The sequence below is a fragment of the Ostrinia furnacalis genome, unplaced genomic scaffold, assembly GCF_004193835.3.
Source record: "Ostrinia furnacalis isolate ACB-3 unplaced genomic scaffold, ASM419383v2 OfSCF1808, whole genome shotgun sequence".
Classification (NCBI taxonomy): domain Eukaryota; kingdom Metazoa; phylum Arthropoda; class Insecta; order Lepidoptera; family Crambidae; genus Ostrinia; species Ostrinia furnacalis.
Genome location: NW_021132047.1, coordinates 172824 through 192843, shown reverse-complemented (window position 1 = coordinate 192843; position 20020 = coordinate 172824). Strand labels below are relative to the sequence as shown.

General features: G+C 37.2%; 2 protein-coding genes across 3 annotated transcripts; one reads left to right on the top strand and one right to left on the bottom strand.

Annotated features, from left to right (window-relative positions):
- Nucleotides 1–209: 209 nt before the first annotated feature.
- Nucleotides 210–4143, top strand: LOC114353797 (uncharacterized). Of its 2 annotated transcripts, XM_028305910.1 has the most exons (6): nt 210–518; nt 1075–1238; nt 1686–1861; nt 2209–2297; nt 2971–3329; nt 3636–4143. In XM_028305910.1, the coding sequence occupies exons 1-6, from the start codon at nt 430–432 to the stop codon at nt 3731–3733; spliced, it is 975 nt and encodes a 324-aa protein (XP_028161711.1). In that variant the 5' UTR covers nt 210–429; the 3' UTR covers nt 3734–4143. The 2 variants fall into 2 exon arrangements, with proteins under 2 accessions (XP_028161711.1, XP_028161712.1); XM_028305911.1 differs by lacking the exon at nt 3636–4143 and having other exon boundaries at nt 2971–3391.
- LOC114353796 (myb-like protein K) lies at nt 4000–15861 on the bottom strand. The gene is made up of 7 exons (XM_028305909.1): nt 15564–15861; nt 9454–9488; nt 9125–9201; nt 6139–8138; nt 5354–5603; nt 4923–4975; nt 4000–4767 (listed from the first exon to the last, which is right to left on the bottom strand). The coding sequence occupies exons 2-7, from the start codon at nt 9486–9488 to the stop codon at nt 4594–4596; spliced, it is 2589 nt and encodes an 862-aa protein (XP_028161710.1). The 5' UTR covers nt 15564–15861; the 3' UTR covers nt 4000–4593.
- Between the last annotated feature and the right edge of the window lie 4159 nt (nt 15862–20020).

Here is a 20020-nt window from a genome sequence, read left to right as displayed (position 1 = left end):
GTTAATAATAATTGACATGACATGAATAATTTGTCCCAGAAATGCAATTTGAACCTACCCAACCTATTTCATTTAGTAGAACCTACCTACAGCCACACGTCAAAAGACTACTGACAGTTCTAATGTTGCCATAAACACAAATATTAATTATTGCATACTAATTTAAAATTTAAAAGAGGCCCATTATCTCACAAGTTTTTAAACTTCTTGATGGATGATGAACTATGGTGAAAGAAGAAAGCTGTCACCCTAACCAACTCAAGTGTCATAATTTCGTAATATTTGCAAACCTAAAAATCATCTAAACAATACTTAGAAATTGGTGTAATGCATAAATTCCTCGTTCAAAATGTCAATAAACATTATCGGCCCTGACTTAGGTGTAGCGGGGGCCAATAAGAATAAAAATAAAACGTGTTTGCGGTCAGAATGCCGGTTTTTACGGCGAACATACCGAGTCTCCTCAAAGTTGGAGACAGAATCGAGATCGGCGGCAAAATCAAGGAGAATGCGAGAAAGTAAGCCAGTAGAGATTTGGGAACTACTAACTGAACGTGACGTCATAGTGGTAATCAAGTAATTCGTGTCCCAGGTTCGATTCCTGGTTGAGTCAATATGACAGGCATAGCCTAAAATAATTACGACTACTTAATCAGCCAAAATAAAAAGAAGTCAATACACTGTATACCATGTTTTATGCAAATAAACAATTATTCTATTCTATTCTATTTCACACCTATATATTGTATATCAACCAGGACTTGGAGTAGGTACACACCTCTAGCAATACCTTGCTCGAAACTAGCATTTCAAATATTAACCTACATATTTTTCCTAAAATAATGTTGTCCCGAAGTGGTGGTAGGGCATATCACTGTGGGACGTGTATAGGTTCCCTGAAAAAGGCCTGCATGCTTTTATAGACTTGATTTAAGGTCCTATGTCCCCTAGATGGGGCAGAGGGCGTCCACAACAGTCCTCCATCGCGTTCGGTCTTGAGTTTCGCGTTTGAACTGGCTCCAGGTCTTGCCGATTTTATACTTTTGTAAAAGTTGTTTTGAATACTTTCTGCAGGATGTCGGTGAACCTCTGCGCTCAAGAGGGGGAGGAGCCGCGCGACGTGGTGCTCCACTTCGACGTGCGGTTCCACCGGGACAACATCATCTCCCTCTCTCGCAAGAACGGCATCTGGATCGGCAGCGGGAATTACGACACCAACTATAACATGTTTGTGCCTGGTGAGTGCCTACTTGATTTCCTAGTGTCGGAAGGACGAAAGGAGATGAAGAAGTCATTGCTACATCCCTCCTCATCATCCTTACAAACCCATAGCAGCTGACGCTTGAGTTATGTTATTTTAATCGACTTCAACAAACTAACTGTCCTAACTGTATGTGTGCGCCTAATCTGTTTAAATAACGTCAGGCGCTGTTCTACGGCATTGCCTAACATGTTCAATGTCTATTATTACCTGTTTCATACAGGGCTATAAGTAGCTATTATTTGCCTTATAAAAGGTCCAGTGAGTGGCTTCTACCTACATATTTACGAGTAAGTATGCTCTAGTTAACTAAATGGTCCTGCTCTATAACTTTCTGCCTATTTTCCTGCACTTCTAGCTACGCTTGAAAAAAATAGCGTCACTGAGATTTATTCCTGAAGATAACTGGATTAATTCTCTCCAGGCACGCTCTTCCGCATCATCTTCGAGATAAAGGACACGGATGTGATCACCATCTACTGCCAGGGCAAGTTCCATTCCAACTTCCTGCCGAAGATCCCTCTCACCATGGCGCGATACATCGTGGCTTGGGCTGACGTGGATAGGATCACGCATTGTTTCTTCCATCTTGGAAATAAGGTAGGTATCTAAAAAGGTTTCAGTATACAAAGATTTTGCAATCGTTCGTAGGACATGGGCCAAACTAACATAGGTTCAGCCGACAGCATATCGATATCAGACTATTTCAATAAATATTTGCATCAATATGCAATACCTGCAATATAGCACCTTTAAAAACTAACATTTACATTTGACGATCTGGTGAAGGTCGCTGGAAGTACCTGGATGCGGCCAGTCGTTGTGAAAATCCTTGGGGGAGGCCTTTGTCCAGCAGTGGACGTCATTTGGCTGAAACGAACGAACGAAGAATCTTCGAATCATCTGTATTTAATATACCTATGCCTATACGAAATGATTACTTACAGGCTGTCGGAGGCGATGAAGCAGGTCCACCAGGCGCCTTCGCACCGCCATCCCCTCGCCCCGGCCTGGTCGCGGGAGATACTAAACGAGTGTAAGAGATAACATTATATAGCTAGGGCTGTGAATTCCAAAACTGTTCCCTTGTTAGCTCTTGCTTATCCTTATTAGGTTCAGATTGTGTCACAAGAAGGTTGAAATCTCCAACAAAGGTACTTTATAGTGCTATTATGTGGCATCAACTGGGTTTGTAGGACAGACAACGCATGATAATTTGGTGTCTCGAAGAATGATTGCTCTTGCCTGCTGGCAAAGGGTGTCAAAATGCTGCACGTCACATAAAAATAAAATTATCTATGTACAAGCGCATTTATAAAGAGCACTAGCTTTCCGCCCGCGGCTTCGCCCGCGTGGAATTTTGTCTGTCACAGAAAAACTTTATCGCGCGCGTCCCTGTTTCAAAAACCGGGATAAAAACTATCCTATGTTCTTTCTTTCAAACTATCTCTATGCCAAATTTCATCAAAATCGGTTGCGAGGTTTAAGCGGGAAAGCGTAACAGACAGACAGACAGACAGACAGACAGACAGAGTTACTTTCACATTTATAATATTGGTAGTTGGGATGGTTACTTGGTGTGCTTCCTTAACGACTGTTCTGCATTTGATCAGCTCAGAAGTTATCAGCCATTACTAATATAAGATGACTTTGAACAGTCTAGCGTTGAGTTATTTTAATCCACCGTTATAACCAAACTTCTCTTTCAGTCCAAGAGCCCACAAGAAGTCGGCACCAGGATCTCCCCAGCTGCATTCGTCAAACGAAAGTTCTGATGATGATGGCAAGAGACCGAAGGCCGAAGGGCGAGCCGACCGCTTCTTTTACGAAACCCTCATGTGCCAGCAGCCTGACCACGCCAAATTCTCGCCAGAAATGAAATACAGAAGAGACCCAGCACAGGCTAGAAGCAAAGTAGATTATAGAAAGTACAGAGACGCCTCCGATTCAGAGAAGAACGAAAGCGAAGATTATTCCGAAGAAATCGCGTCGAAAAACATGGATTCTTCTGTAGCAGAATCGGACGATGTACTCCAAGAGTTGGGGATGAAAAAAAGGGTTAGAAGGGGTAAGTTCGCGCCTTTCGCGCAAGTTGTAAATTTTATGGGAAAGACTACGAAGAGAAATTAGTGTTGTGTAAAAATGGTCAGTTGTTTTTCTATTGGTAACTTTTATTTTTTGTATGTTTTGTTTTTATTTACTTATATTTTGGATTATATGTTTATTTGGTTTAACGACAGTCTTATTTTTGTCATTTTATTTGGGCTTATCGAGCGTAAGTTAGATCAAAACTCCTTACACAGTATTTACCTTACTTGAAAAATATGGGAGATGAGAGGATCTTTAATATGTGATCAGTAAATTATTTTTCCAGCATCGAACCTGAGTCCTGAGAACTTCCAGGTCGGCCGAGGCAAATCTCTACCAGTAGAAGACAATAACAGCGAAGTAAACTCCACTCCAACTGAATGAATTCTGATAAAAAAATAACTCAACCAAAACATTTAAATACACATTTATTGAAATTTTTCATTTGTATAAATGCTTGACCAACTAAAATTACCAAATTATTATCTACATAATTTGCTATTAATACATTTGCTATAGCCCCTTAATATTTATACACAGAAAATTAAATAATCATTAATTGAAGTCTAACTCACATTTGTATTAAAATCAAGACACTTATTGATATTTAAATTATATTAAAAATTAGAACACTGACGGTGATTTTGTAAAATTAAAAGAAAAACTAAAATTTATGCTAGCCATCAGATTCTTAAATAATGTCCTGTCCTGTTTTAAAACCTGAAGTTGTCAGGAAAAAAAGAAATTACCTAAGCGAGTCTCACTGTGAATCTTACAATTAAAAAAATATAAAATATAGAATAAAACTGAGACTGGTATTCTCAGACTGCCAGTAAAATACAATTTAGTACACAACTTTCCATTTTTTTTTCAACTGGCAACACCGCACATTCATCCCTTTCCCTGCGTTCCCGAATACAATAAAATTAAAATCACAAAATAAATCGTGCATCATCCCAAAATGTAAGTAATCTTTTCATAATTTTAAATGCACAGTGACCAAGATCAGTCCAATATTGACCGAAATGTATTTTTGTTTTTGATTTCCACGTGTTCAATTGACACCTATCTACCTATCTAAAATCATAATAATTTATCGTCCAAAATGCTTTCTCCACAGCATAAAATATAGATAAAATGTATCTATGATACAATAGGTCGTATACCTAAACAGTCATGAGTTTAAAAACATTTACAATTCAAAAATCGAATAACCTAACCTAACCTAACTAAATAACCTGTTGCTAGCTTTTCACGAACGCGCATATTATTTCGGCCTGGTTTTCCTTGATGCCTATGGTTTGGAGTTGGGACTTGGAGACCAAGAAAAGAGATTCCCCGTCGATCTCGTGGTCTTCGAAGAGGACCGCAGCTTCGTTCCATTTGTGTTTTGAGAGGTGGGCCGCTAACTCTGAGGTCTGTGAAGAAAAATCATTGGATAATATTTTTGTATAACAGTCCATTAAACTCATAAAGTTTTTTTTAGTGGGACCGAGTTATCAAATAACACTTCTAAAAATAGCAACAGTTTTAGGTATTGTTTTTATAATAATATGTAATTGAACTAACTTACCCCCCAAGATTTGAGAGTTGTTGGAGTGATATTTGCGAACGGATTGTCCAAATCTGAAAAGAAAGTTGAAGATTTTTATTAGTTTTATTAGTTAGATATGTTTCAAAGGTAGTAAAATAGTGTAGTAGCCTTTGTCCAGCAGTGGACGTCATTTGACTGAAACGAACGAACGAAATTAGTGAAGTAGTAGGCAAATTTTGACTAAAAACTATACTTAAACAAAATCTGTCTAAATGATTTTCATAAAGCCATTGACACTGGTGATTACAATTCGTTGTCTACAATCAATCAAGTCACAAATCACAATACAAAGTATTAAGCAACAAAATAACTTTTTGAAAATATTATACTCTACAAATAGTTAACAAAAATAACATTTCTTTAGTCTTAGCAGAAGAATAATATCATTTATAATTCAGGACATAACATACCTCCTTGCGGGACTCCTTCTGCATTTTCTTCTGGAGCAACCTCTGGAACTCTTTCCGCGACTGGAGGAGGCTTGTTTTCATCATCATTCTTCTCTGTTTTGGGTGGTTCTTTTTCTTCTACTTTCGCTGTTTTTTCTTCAACTTTCGCCGTCTCTTTCTTTTCTTTGGCATGTTTACTTCTATTCCTTGTTTTTCTTTCATTGTTAAGTTGAGGTTGGTGGACAATTCTCCTTGTTAGTGGTTCTCGAATCTGAAAATGGTAAATCGTTATTTTGTGCAGATAGCATATTATTATCAAGCTTGTCATTTTGGCCTTAAGTAGTTGTATTAAGTAATTTCACTCGGCGCTGGCTAGCCAGTTCCTTTGCTTGAACTTGGCTTGACACGCTACCGCGTGTCTAGATAGGATAGTAGCAATTTTGAAATAAAAATGTACTTATAATCTGATTTGATTTGACTGTACTTGAAAAACTTTGGTGTTTGGAACAAATCTCAATACTCGATGTAGTATCAAGCATAGATTATGGCTTTTAATTTGGTTCTAATTAAATATTAATATGTCAAATGTAAACTATGAAAGTAACTAAAGTATAGGTACAATAATCTTGCGTTTAAATATCAGTTGGACGCCTTATTTTTCTTACAGCAAAAGCTGCAGAACTGAGCATTCCTGACAGACCAATTACAGGACAGAATCTATGAGATTGAATCGAGATTTACTTTAAGGAGATTTGTAAAGGAAATTGGCAACGATCTAATGAAAAATAGATAACTAGATAACTTACGGGAAAAGCAACATTTGATTCCTGAATCACAATGCCGTCCAAAACGTGTGTCAGAATGAAGTCTTTCTCCTGCTCGCACTTGCCCATTGGAAACATGCCTTTATTATTAGTCGTATTCAGGGATACATCCATATCCCTCTCTTTCGATTCTACTTTACTCCCACTCTTGTCGTTTTTAACTAGATTGGTTATTTTAAACGGCTTATTACTCGTATTATCAGGTTCAACCTTGACCTCCTTTGGTATTTCTCTCGGAACAGCCTTGGGAACTTTAAAAGGACTTTCAGGTTCTAGTTTCACCTTTTCAATTTTCACTTGTGATTCTTCTACTGGTGGTTTCACTTGACTACATGTTGGGTCTTCTTTCAGAGTGATTGTTATTTCACTTGGGATGGTATTCTGTTCTTTGTCAGTTAAAACTCGACCCCTAGCTTGTGTGAAGACAGTGTTTCTTATTAATTTATCTTTATCACTCGTATTACATGAAGCGTCTTTTTTCTCTTCGGTCGGTTTAACCATATTGACTTTATCAATTTTGATGGCGTTCTGAACGCTCTGTATTAATTTTGTTATGTCTCTCGGTTCTGATGGCTTTTCATTATTATAAAACAATATAGACATGCTCAGTAACTGCTCTCCTTTCTTTGATACAGGAGTTGTGTTAGTTCCTGCATCTGTCGACACAATACTTATATGTTTCACTGGCATATTATTCGCGTTAACTTGTATAGCTGCCATTTTCTTGTGAATCTCATCAGGAGATTCGCTTTTTCTTTTCCTGTTGTTTTCTTCTGGTCTAATAGTGTTTTGCGTCTGCATCGGCATTATTGGTATATGTACATTATTAGTTTGAGTGGCTGGTATATTAGAATTTACATTCATGTTTTGGTTGTTAAGCATGTTTTGTGTGCTATTATGAGCTTGTAACCCCATGGGAATTATAGGTAAATGATGCCTGTAACTTTGTTGCTGTTGCATCTGCTGTTGTTGATGTTGTTGCATCTGTTGTTGTTGCTGCTGGTGATGCTGTTGTTGTTGCTGATGAAGCTGCTGTTGTTGCTGCTGCTGCTGCTGCTGTTGTTGTTGTTGTTGCTGATTCTGCTGCTGCTGCTTCTGATGTTGCTGCTGCATTTGTTGTTGAGTCTGCTGTTGAGCGTGTTGCTGTTGTTTTTGTTGTTGTTGCTGATGATGTGGCCTTGGCTGAATGGGTCTATAAGCCTGGCTCATCACACTCCTCACGCCAGGGTTTGGCGGGTTAATTTTATTCACATTGTGTGTTGGCGCGACTTTTCTTATCCTCGTTATTTGGGTGTTTGCAGCGTTCACAAACGTTGGCATTGACACTTGGGAACTAGCTTCGGTTTTAATTGGCCTATTAACCCCTTGGCCAAACGTTTGGATATTGATCGTCTGAGGTATATTCTGCATTGGGTTTACTGTTAATACTTGAGACTGAGGCCTAGTCATTTGCGGCTGGTTAATTTGACTAAAGTTACCTTGTTGATACGTTGGCTTCACTTCTACTCTCGGAGTTTGACTTTGTTGCTGCGCTTGAGTAGTATTAGGTACAGTAGTTTCGTTCTGCCTTATCATGTTATTGGCCAAATTGATCTGTGTGTGAGCAGGCATTTGGACAGTAGCGCCAATGTTTGGATGTGTTTGCGCAAAGTTTGCCTGTTGTAAGCCTCTATCTTGCAGTTGTATATTTTGTCCAATATTCGTCTGGAAGTTGGTCAGCATGTTTTGCATCATTGGTATCTGTATCTGATTTGGTCTGTTCTCTTGAGGGTTTTGGACCATTTGCTGGGGGATTATCTGTTGATAGTTCTGGTATTGTTGAAGGAATAGCTGGTTTTGGTCTATAGGTTGTTGAATTGGCACGATGTTGTTGCCAAACTGCTGGACGTAGTAAACAGGGTTTTGCGGCGGTCGGTTTTGCGCCCATGGTGGAGTGTTCTGGGGGTTTATAAATAAAGTCTGATTGGGCTGGATTTGGTCTCCTGAAACAATGAATTGAGGATTCATTTAATGTGCAAATATTCCAAAAACTGTTGAACTAATAGCATTGGCATTTAACATACTGGGGGCTCAGGGCATTTAAGGATCAAGCACAAGAAACAGCCAGTTTTACTGCTAGTATTTACAGGTTACTATTTTTTTTTGAGCAGGAGAGAGCCTCCTTAGGCGTCGAGCCTTAGGCCTCAGCCTCGAACTTAGCGGGCAGCGGGGCGGCGGCGGCGGCGGCGCGGGAGCGGCAGGATCTTATGCGTAAAATCAAATAGACCGGTTCTCGAAAACAGCGGCGCGGCAGCGGGGCGGCAGCGGGCAACGAGCGGGCAGCGGCGAGGGAGCGGGCAACGAGCGGGCAGCGCACTCCTTCTTTTGCCCACAATAAATCGAGCGTTAGGAATAAATTTGAATCGAAATAAAATTGTCGCCGTTGTTCAGACATTTCGTTTGCGAATAAAAACAAATATCTCGACAACACAACCCCGAACACAACACTTCACCGCTAAAGCGCCGCGCGAGCTGCCCGCTTGTTTCGAGAACGGGTCTGCGTTGCCCGCCCCGCTCCAGCGCCGCCGCCGCTCCCGCCCCGCTGCCCGCTAAGTTCGAGGCTGAGGCCTTAGGGGTGGAGACCTAGGCATGAGGCCAGAGTGCCCAGTAGGATAGAGGAGCTTTGGATCGAGATTTTCCACTTCTCCCCATTGAACTTGACCTTCACTGGTTGTTTTTTTTTATTAGCGGTCAAGTTGTAAATCCTGGCTACACAGGAGTTGCAGCGGTGGCAGTAAGAGAGGTGGGAATAGTCCCTTTCTCCCCATTGACCTGCCCTTTCAATGGCGGACTGTGACTATTCTACAAATACCCATTCATTTGTCTCACCAAATGCGGATTTGTGGAAGAAAATAGACGAAGAAGAAAATGACAGGGTTTAATGGGGATAAGTGAAAGAATCTAAGTATCGTACATATTTCTGAGTTACCTGGTTGGACTAATATCTGCGTCTCGTACACCAGACGGACGGGGCATAGCACCATCTGCTGTTGCGCTTGTTGTGCTCTGAATAAAAAGGATAGTGTCAACGTTAGAAGTATTTTTTAAACTTTAAAGCTACCGGCTTTTGGCATGCCGGAAGCTACTCCGAAAATAAATCAATCATGGATCATTATATCCAATATTCGTCCAAGTACTTATCCAATATAAAAAATGCATTTATTTTTCTACTTTTTAGTACCTACCTACTTTTCGATTCGTCGATTTTTATTTTTTATTATTATTAAAAAATAAATCAATTCTAATATTATTACTTACGCAATCTGATCATGTTGTGCTATTGGCTGTTGCATCTGAAACAATTATATTAAATAATTTATTAATTAGTTTAATAATTATTTAGAAAATATTTAAAAAATATAGCATACAGTAAAGTAAGTTTAATAAAAAAACTTGTGACGCATATCTACCTACAAAAAATAAGTAAACCATTGTTTTTTTTTTAAATAATACCTAACATCGCACACGCAAGACATTTTTAAATGAAAATTTAATTAAATTGTAATAGGTAGATTTATGCAAATTGGTAACTATGAAACCCTGCGCAATTTTTACGACGCTACAACCCTTTCGCACTTGGCCATAATATTTTACCTAACAATAAAATCACTTCAACCTTGAACTGATCTGTCACTGTTAAACAAAAGGTGTTCCGATGAACATCCCTTATCTAGAAGAAAGGGTATCTTTATTTAACATTAAAAAGAAAGTATTTACAATAGAATACAAAGGCGACTAAGGGACAAATACGCGTACATCAGGCCTCCCCAGCCCGTCTGGCCAGCGTGGGGAGTGTAGGCCAAATCCTCCATTTGCTCTGGTAAATTAGAGGGTCGTGCTCCCGTAGTGGATACTAAATGACCTGATGATGGTGATGATGATGAACAATTAATTTAAATAATGCCCTCGCTAAGAATAAAATGAAACAGGCTTTGATCTTACAACAAAATTAAATGTTTGTGACAGGTTATCTCTAAAACTACCATTCTTATTTTAAAAATTAATTCACTAGCCAAAAACTACATTAATAAATAGTGATATGTGATACGTTTTCTTCCAAGGGATAAGTCCTTCTTCGACTAATCTAAGTACAAAAGAGCGAAGTCGCCAAACTCTCAAGTAGTTATATCTCTGCTAATAGGCCTAACCACGCCTAACGCTTTTAACACAGTTAGAGCCTGAGGTATGGGAACGGCACGGGAGGGGTGACATTGACATTATTATGACGTGACAGTCACAGAGCATACAATAGGGATGTTCCTGGGTCAAAAAGCAAGAGTTTTAATTAGTCCGTCAGTTAACTTATCAAATACTCTAGATACACGTATTTTTCACTTTTTCAAACTAATGAAAATTGAAAGAGATAAAGCGCGCCAAAATTCATAAGAAGAGGCCCGTGACGTCAATGCGTGCATAAAAGTGCCGCACGTTGTGACGTCGTGCGGAACTTCAACGCACCATAACTATGTAATTATTTGTTAGATTGACAAATAAAAATATATGTGTCCAATATTTTTTGATATTAAACATGACGGACTAAAAAAATTTTTTTAGGAAACTAGCCTATTCTGAAGCACATCTGAAGTTGTGATGACGTTTAACGTTACAAAAACACCTCAAGCATTGAGTCAGTTAAGTGCTAGGCCAATAGTAAAAGCAGCAATGCTGCAACGCACACCGTAACGTAAACGCCTCGCCTCGCGGTTGACAGCGCGCGAAACGCGATGACAGCGCGCGAAACGCAATGACAGCGCGCGAAACGCAATGACAGCGCGCGAAACGCGATGACAGCGCGCGAAACGCGATGACAGCGCGCGAAACGCGATGACAGCGCGCGAAACGCGATGACAGCGCGCGAAACGCAATGACAGCGCGCGAAACGCGATGACAGCTCGCGAAAGCCGATACTGTATTTTGATCCCTTTCCGAGTTGATAAGTCTGTTATGATGACCCTAAACCATTGGTTCCCAAACTTATTTGAGACGCGCCCCGTTTCGATTATACAAAAATTCCGCGCCCCCCCCTCCTCCAGTCAAGATTATTTAATTTTATTGGTCGTATCGAGCAGTCTGGAATGCATTCTCTCAGCGGTCGCAGGTTTTGTACACAGATGGCCCGCACCCCCCTTTAAAGGTCGTTGCGCCTCCCCTGGGGGGCGCGCCCCACACTTTATTTTTATTTTAATTTATACAAAAAACACATACAGAGTACAATCAACAAGGTACATTTACAACCAACAATAAATACAGTTTTAATCTAGATTGTAATCCAAAAAAGTGTTTCTTTACTTTGGGAACCAATGCTAAACCGTTTGGGCTATAGTCGCATTCGTAATATGTAATTTGAAAGGCCTGGAATTAAATTGTTTAAACGAGAATCGAAGGGGTGAATCGGGGTTCCTTTCATGTGAAATACTACACCTGTCTATACGTCACAAAATCACAATCGCAAAAAAAAACAAATGTAAAAAAAGTCACAGTCGCAAAAAAATAAATTCTCAAATAGAAAAAAGATAACTTTGATACTACATAAAAATCATAATTGTATGTAAATTAAATTAAAATTATTTTATTGAGACCTCCATAGTCCATAAATTCAAATTTCTACATTAAAATAAAATTATATCATTATTGCATTATTATTTATTAAAATAAGTTAATGCATCTTCATATTATTTGAAATTTTAAACGTAGGTTTGATTAAAATGTTAAAAAAAGGAAATTATAATTTTAATATTACACATTTACAACACTGCTGCACTGTTATTAAAAAAAAATCTGTATAATAAATCTAATCAATAACAAAACTAAAAAGATAAACAAAAACAAACAACAACACCTATGACCAGGCGGGAATCGAACCCGGAATCTCTCGCGTGTGGGGTGTACAATTTCTCCCTACGCCGAGCGCGCCCTATTCAAAAAGTGGCTTGAAAAAAGATTTTGTGACGGCAAAAAAACTTTGAATTTGATACAAACACATTTTAAAACAAAACTATATTTTTTAAATAAAAATAACCAATGTTTAAAATTTTATTTAAAAAAATCCATAAAAAATTATCTTAGGGTTGTCACACACAAGTTAAAAGTTAAAGGAAAAACAAACACAAAACCATAGGTAAAAAAAACATGATTCTAAAAAATTTTTTTTCATAAATCGTAAAAAAATTGTTAGGGTTGTCACACACAAGTTACAAAAAATAATTCACTATTATGTTATAATGATACAATTTAAACAAATTAATTTAAAATTGTGTGAGTTAATACTCATTATAGGGATAATTTAATTTAGATGTATTTTCCTTATTACCGAAATAATTACTAAATTGATAACTACCAAAGTTAACTGACAGCATTCCATTCATAAAAGGGTGACCTAGTTTTTGTCACGTGATATTTTGTTTGACATAAGGAAATTTGTATCGGTGTCACTAACTCAATAATCCTATCAAATATTCAGACCTAGGTAGTCTACCGCCATCTTTGTCTAACTCTATTGCATAAACCGTCTGTCTCGCTCGCACATTCATAATTTTTTCATTCCCAAATGAATTATTCAAGAAATAGGGCTTGGAAACACTGGCGGCATACATTATGCTTTCTGCGAAGAGGGTAAAAAACCAATTTAAAAGCCCTAAGTGAATAAACCTTATAGACTTACAAATAAGGTCCACATTCAAATGTTTCACAGGTCACCCTAAACTAGCCACCCAAATGCAGTTATATCGAACGAATGTAGACTCTAGCAGGAAGTAAATAAGGGCTATAAAAGCTGTATATAGAACTTGGGTGGGAATAATAATCTCCCAGAAATGGCGGCCGACGTTTTTGTCATTTTTTTGTCGTAGGGACGGGGCAGGTAGAGGTATTATTATTATATCGATGTTGAGCAGGGAATACGTAGTTATCGATTGTATTGAGACGTCAAATATTGGAAATGGATACTGTGACAGGGATTTTATCGATACTTTTTTGGCTGACACTGGATTCATTATACGAGATTCGTGCTAATATGGCCTATCGTCGATTTTATGTGCAGACGATAGGCCATATTAGCACGAATCTCGTAGAATGACTACAATATGGAATATGAAGGAAATGGCATTAATAATCAACTTATGACGTCAAAGTCAATTGGAAAATTTGGAACTATTGGATGTTGATCAAGTGTTCCCTAATTCCCTTATTAAAGTGTTAATTTAGTTGAATTGGTAAATTATGTGAATTCCTTAATAATGTCAGGATAATTATGAAATTTGTGATACTGAAATCTGAATAAACATTTTTCATTCTTTCTTTCAGGCAAGGACTTTTTATACTGAATAAGATGCCACAGTGCATAGCTGCAGCAGTTTTATATGTCACTTTTTTAAGAATTATTGGCTTCACCATGAATGCCATGATATTCCAGCGGCGACGGACGATGTACGAACCCGCGTTCCTCGAGTCTCAAGTTCTCAGAGTCGAGTCGAGTCGACCCGTCCACTACTATAATTTGAACCTTATTCACTTATCATAAGGTTGCAAACCAGTGATCATTTCCAACGGATTGTGCTTTATGTGCTGTCATTAAAGGCTCTTTCCCAAGGAGACATCCCGTTTTTTGCAGGATCCCGTTTAATAGTATACGATTTATCGAACATTCCCTTTGCAGAGTCCCGCAAAAGAACGATCTATCCACGTTCTAATTTGGCATTCGAATTTTGAAACACAGTGGGCTAAGTGTGAGTTTACATCAAACGTAAATTATAAAAAAGTATGAAAATTTTAGTTCTTGAACGTTTCCCGCTAGGGGCGCTGTACAATCCGTCATACATTTAATGTCATTTTTTGACGCGCTCACTAGTGAGCGCGTTTAATGTAAACTCACACTAGGCCCTCAGTTGTGTGTTCACATGACGCTAATTTTTAACGTCTCCAATACAGACGCGTTTCTTCGATTGGTCAAAACAGTTGACGTCAGTTGTGTTGTTGACCAATCGTATCGCAGAATCGAAGAAGCGCGTCTGCATTGGAGACGTTAAAAGTTAGCGTAATCGGGGCTCAGTTTTGCAGAATACTGCATAACTGGATCCCGCAGAACTGGGTTGCCGTGGGAAAGGGCCCTAGCTTGATAGCTGTTGCTGTTACATACTTAACAAAACGCACTCGTGTGAACATTCGCATCAGCGCTATTACATTATTATCTACTTAATTGTAAAATAAAACCTGAGTTAAGTCTCACTAATGATAAAAAGTGTTATACAGGGTGGAATTTTGTAATGCCACGTGGAGGGAAAGTACTCTTAATATTGTAGATAGAATTTTTTTCTCAAGGAAAACATTCCTTTATTTTTTAAAAGAAATAGAACTGCATTCAAAGGGTACTTTTCCTCCAAGTGGCATTACAAAATTCCACCCTGTATAAATACATAGCATAGCACAATATCAAATTCTGTGATCAAGCATAAATTTCACTTCAACTAATTACAATACGCATTTAGTTAGATTCGTGAATCAAACTATTAATGATTAATTAATATATTCGATAAATAAATACATGGCGCATAAAATATCAATTTTATTAGGTATTATTGCAGTATTGACACGCCTCAGTGAAATCATTGTCCAGCAGAGATTTATGTTATTGTTTGTTTCAAGTAGAAGGATAAGAAAGAATAATATTTCATAATATGTAATAATGTATTTACTTTTATCATCAAAAGAAATGTATTGAAAATGACGTATATTCATTCAATTTACATTTTAATCAAATTTCACTATCGATATGAATACTGTCGACAAACTATCGACTCGAGGGGCATCTCTCTTTTAAATATAGGACGCCCCAGGGGCGCACCGTGGCCCTCTATAAATAAGTTCTACAAGTTAGAGGGAGATGGCACCATACCCAATCAGGTACAGGACAAAAAGGGACAAACAATCTTATCCAATTAACGTGACCAAGGTAATATCATATCAAGTTCAACTTTGAGCCTTATGCACTAAGTGTTAAAGATTTATTGTCTTCATTAAGCATTATATCGCAAAGTATGAATGGATATAGCAACACACATATAAGGTAATATACAAAATGTTTCCTTAATTACTGTAAACAACAGCCGTCTAATTAAAACTCACTAATTATTAAGAAAAACCGAATTAATTAACCAATTCAGGCCAAAATACCTTAATTATACACTCATTAGTGCATGATAGTCAATTTCTTAGTATATTACGAGCTCATTTCAAATTTCAAACGCAGCAAATAATGATATCGCACACTAATTCCACGGAAATCGAGTTATCGACACTCCAGACACGCTATATTCGAAACTAAACGACAAAATAATCACACGTTTCGAGAAAACACGTCAAAATCCACTGACCTTCAAGTTTATATCACGCCACAACACCAAAAACAATAGCACACGTTAAAAATGTATTAAAATGTCTCCAGAGCACGAACGCCAGACATCTTTTCGACACAAAATGCATTCACGAATAACACGAGAGAGCTATCGGGTTTGCAGGGACCTCGTACAAAAAACACGCGCCAACACAAATATAGCGACAGTATCGCTTATCTGTCGCTAAAATACTCGACAGTCTATCGATTTAAGGCTCCAAGAATCGTTAGTGGTACACGGGAACCCGAGCCAATGGCGAAACAGCGGACGACATCGCACCGCATTGGACGGCACTGTGTTCCAAATTCAAACACGTTTCATGACCCCAATTCTGCCAACCGAGTCTAAACCGCATGAACAATAAACAATTTATCTCTCTCTGGCTTAGGCTTATCGCGTGTATGCAAGAGCGAGACAATCGTCGTTTTTAATTCAACTTTAAATAGAAAGGTTAAGTGGAAGACGACTTGTTTTTTTACAATCAGTCGATTGTGTGCTATATTTTTGTGACGTAAAGTCGATATTCAATTTGCTCTTTGCTAATCGCCGGAGAGATGACGTCAACTGCTTAGTATGGCTGACGGATATTTTCAATGAAATGGGCCTAAAATACTTTGTGGAATTTTGCTGATCTTTTGTAGCGTTGGTTTTGCGCTAAACAATGCAAATGTATTGTTTATAACAGAGAATACAAGCAGGAATATAATACTGATACACTATTGAAAAGTTCGTTGCTGTATTTCATACAATTTATGAATTGTAAACAGCTATCAGATTCTGTTTTATAAGTCAACTAGCGGCCGCCCGCGACTTCGTACGCGTGGATCTCGTTTTACCCCCCCTTCATCTATCTTACGCGGTTCAGATTTTTGCATACAAATGTTTTTTCCCGCTAACTCCCGTTCCCGTGGGAATTTTGCAATATCCTGTTGTAACTAAGCTTTAAGTTTACTAAGGTACCTGAATGCCAAATTTCAAGCGTCTATCTTACGCGGTTTAGATTTTTTCATACAAATGTTTTTTCCCGCTAACTCCCGTTCCCGTGGGAATTCTGCAATATCCTGTTGTAAATAAGCTTTAAGTTTACTAAGGTACCTGCATGCCAAATTTCAAGCGTCTAACTTAAGCGGTTTAGATTTTTCATACAAATGTTTTTTCCCGCTAACTGCCGTTCCCGTGGGAATTTTGAAATATCCTGTTGTAACTAAGCTTTAAGTTTACTAAGGTACCTGCATGCCAAATTTCAAGCGTCTAACTTAAGCGGTTTAGATTTTTCATACAAAAGGATTTTCCCGTTGATTCCCATTCCCGTGGGAATTCCTAAGTATCCTATAACCTGCCCAGAAGTATGAAGAATAATTGTACCAAGTTTTGTTAAAATCCGTCGAGTAGTTTTTGTTTCTATAAGGAACATACAGACAGACAGACAGACAGACAGACAGACAGACAGACAGACAAAAATTTTACTGATTGCATTTTTGGCATCAGTATCGATCACTAATCACCCCCTGATAGTTATTTTGGAAATATATTTCATGTACAGAATTGACCTCTCTACAGATTTATTATAAGTATAGATGTTATTAGTTTATAATTTTTTCTAAATTTTATTTCAGATAAAGATTTTTGACGTGTGTGACAACCCTAATGCAAGTTGCAATTTAAAATTGGGTAAATTTTTTAGGTACCCAATTTCATTTAGATTTTATGAAATGTAGGTTGCATGATTAGCCATAGTTTTTTAGATTTTACCTTGAGACATTATTATTTTGTAATAACTTAATATTAGAGGTAACTCGTACACAATAAAATTGCGTAGCAAAGGGAAAAAAAATCCAGTGAATTTTTACCATTGAAATTTTTTAATAAAGGAATGGTTGTTTTTAAGACTTGACAAATATTTATGCACGGTTCAGCAAATTACCAAAATAACATAAAATTTTGAAATGGCTTGTAGTAAAAAATGAATTTGCGGATTTTCTCCCTTGTTACCCATTAATGTCGTCGCATATTTTTGAAAGATGATGATTTTTTTATCAACAACGAGGAAGCTCTTGGCCTCAATCTCACCTGATGGAAAGTGATGATCAGGCTGAAGGTGGAAGCGAGCTTCACTCGGAATCCTCAACCACAGAGGAACTGGGTACTTACCTCTAACTGCCGGAACACAACAATGCTGTTAACATTGTTGTTATGGCGACAGACTTAGGTAAGATGGTGGTAGCTAGCCAGGCGGACTTAAAACAAGCCCTACCACCACCAAACTGAACATAAAAATCTGCCCCCACTGGGATTCGAACCCGGGACCTCTGGATCTGAAGGTTAGTCTTCTGCACCTTGGTTGTTTTTTAGGTCTCATATTTCAACTACAATTTTTTAGTTAGATGTGCTGTCAACGTTATTTTGTTTGGGAGGTTTTAGAACAATTTTATTTATTTGCTGGTTTTATTCAGGTTTTTAAGAGCCTTCGAAATAAGTTTGTCCATTGAAAATTTACGAAACCACATTTATTGTAAAACTTAATTTGATTTAAAACATTTTATAATCAAACTGGAAAAATAAAACAATAACATGAAGGAAAGTGATGTGGTGATGTGTAGGAGGTTTTCCTGGGATTCGAACCCAGAAACTCTGATTTGAGTTCAACTCAAACCACTAGACCACAGAGATTTTATTAAAATAAATGAGAACACGAAAATGTGTGAGATGATTATCGTCTTTTAGATATTACATCTACTAGCTTTTTCCCGTGGCTTCACCCGCGTGAAATTTAGTTTGTCACAGATCGTAATAAATTATATATAGCCTGTATGTTATTCTGGGATATAATAAACAATGATACTGTAAAGTTTCATCGAAATAGTTTTTGCGTGAAAGCGTAACAAACATTTTGACAGCCAGTCATCCATACAAACTTTCGCGTTTATGATATTAGTACGATTACTTAAATATTTTTATTAAGGTTTAATAAAAAATGCTAAAGTGGGAGACAGGCATTTGTCAAAAAATATTTTTAAGGGGTGAAATAGGAGATGAAACTGTTTTGCTCTGCGATGATCGTATTTATTTATCTTGCAACGTCGGGTAGTCATATTTTTATTTATTTAATATTGAATTACCCCTCTTTTGTGTATTTTTCGGTTGTGTGAAACAGATAGCAGTTCATTCTCTATAACTTATAACATTTGTAGGCGTATTTATTTGTCTTGCAATGTCGGGTAGTCATATTTTTATTTAATATTCAATTACCCTTCTTTTGTGTATTTTCATGCTATGTGAAACAGACTGCAGTTCGTTCTCTTTTTAAACATTTGTAGTTAGGAATTGTAGGTAAGGGTCTACATTTTAATAAATATTGTAATGGTGTTCTACCTTATTTTTGTTTTATTTTTACGTTGTTCGAGACAGCTACATGATCCTTCTCTGTCTAATTTTGTAATCTAATAAATTACTATAATTTATTTCTGTGTTGTCTGAAAAAGTTGTATAACTCTGTCCCTTTCTTCTTTTCTTTCGGAGGAGGTTCTCAATTCGACCCGTATGTTTTTTTTTTTTTTTTTTTCTATGTCGTTACGCGATAACTCCGCCAATTATGAACCGATTTGAACAAATCTTTTATCAGCGTATAGGTAATACCTCAAGGGTGGTCCCATTTAAATTTAATAATAAAAAAACAACCCCCAAGGGTGGAAAATTGGGGATGAACTTTTTTATACGCAATATCTCCGCCAATTATGAACCAATTTGAACGATTATTTTTTTGTTGAATAGGTATTATCAAAAGGGTGGTTTCATGCGAATTTTAAGAAAATATTTCACCCCCAAGGGTGGAAAATTGGGGATGAACTTTTTTATAATATACATTAAGAATATGGTCTCAATGTACTGCCTACCTTCAGTGGTAACATCAAGGTAATAATTAGTTAACTAAAAAGCAAGAAATAAGTAAAATTTTATAAAAAAAAATAAAACCGACTCCAAAAAACCTACACTAAAACGTAGAAAAATAATTACTAATTACCTACTTATTTATTAGGACGAATTATTAATATTTATGTAGGTATACCATTATTGATACTTTTGGAGTCGGTGCAGGCAAACTTTACATGTTTCATAATCTTGGCACCGACTCCAGAAGTATCAATCATGGTATACCTACATAAATATTAATAATTCGTCCTAATAAATAAGTAGGTAATTAGTAATTATTTTTCTACGTTTTAGTGTAGGTTTTTTGGAGTCGGTTTTATTTTTTTTTATAAAATTTTGTATGTAAAGGTTTTTTTTAATAAACTACACGTAATGGTAGGTTGCTAGTCTGTATTACCTACAGAATAATTAAATAAAACTAAATCCAATCTCTAGCATAGCTTGACTATATGGATTTAAGAGCCTAGTTTTGTTATTAAATAAAAAACCAAGGATAGTTTGTAATA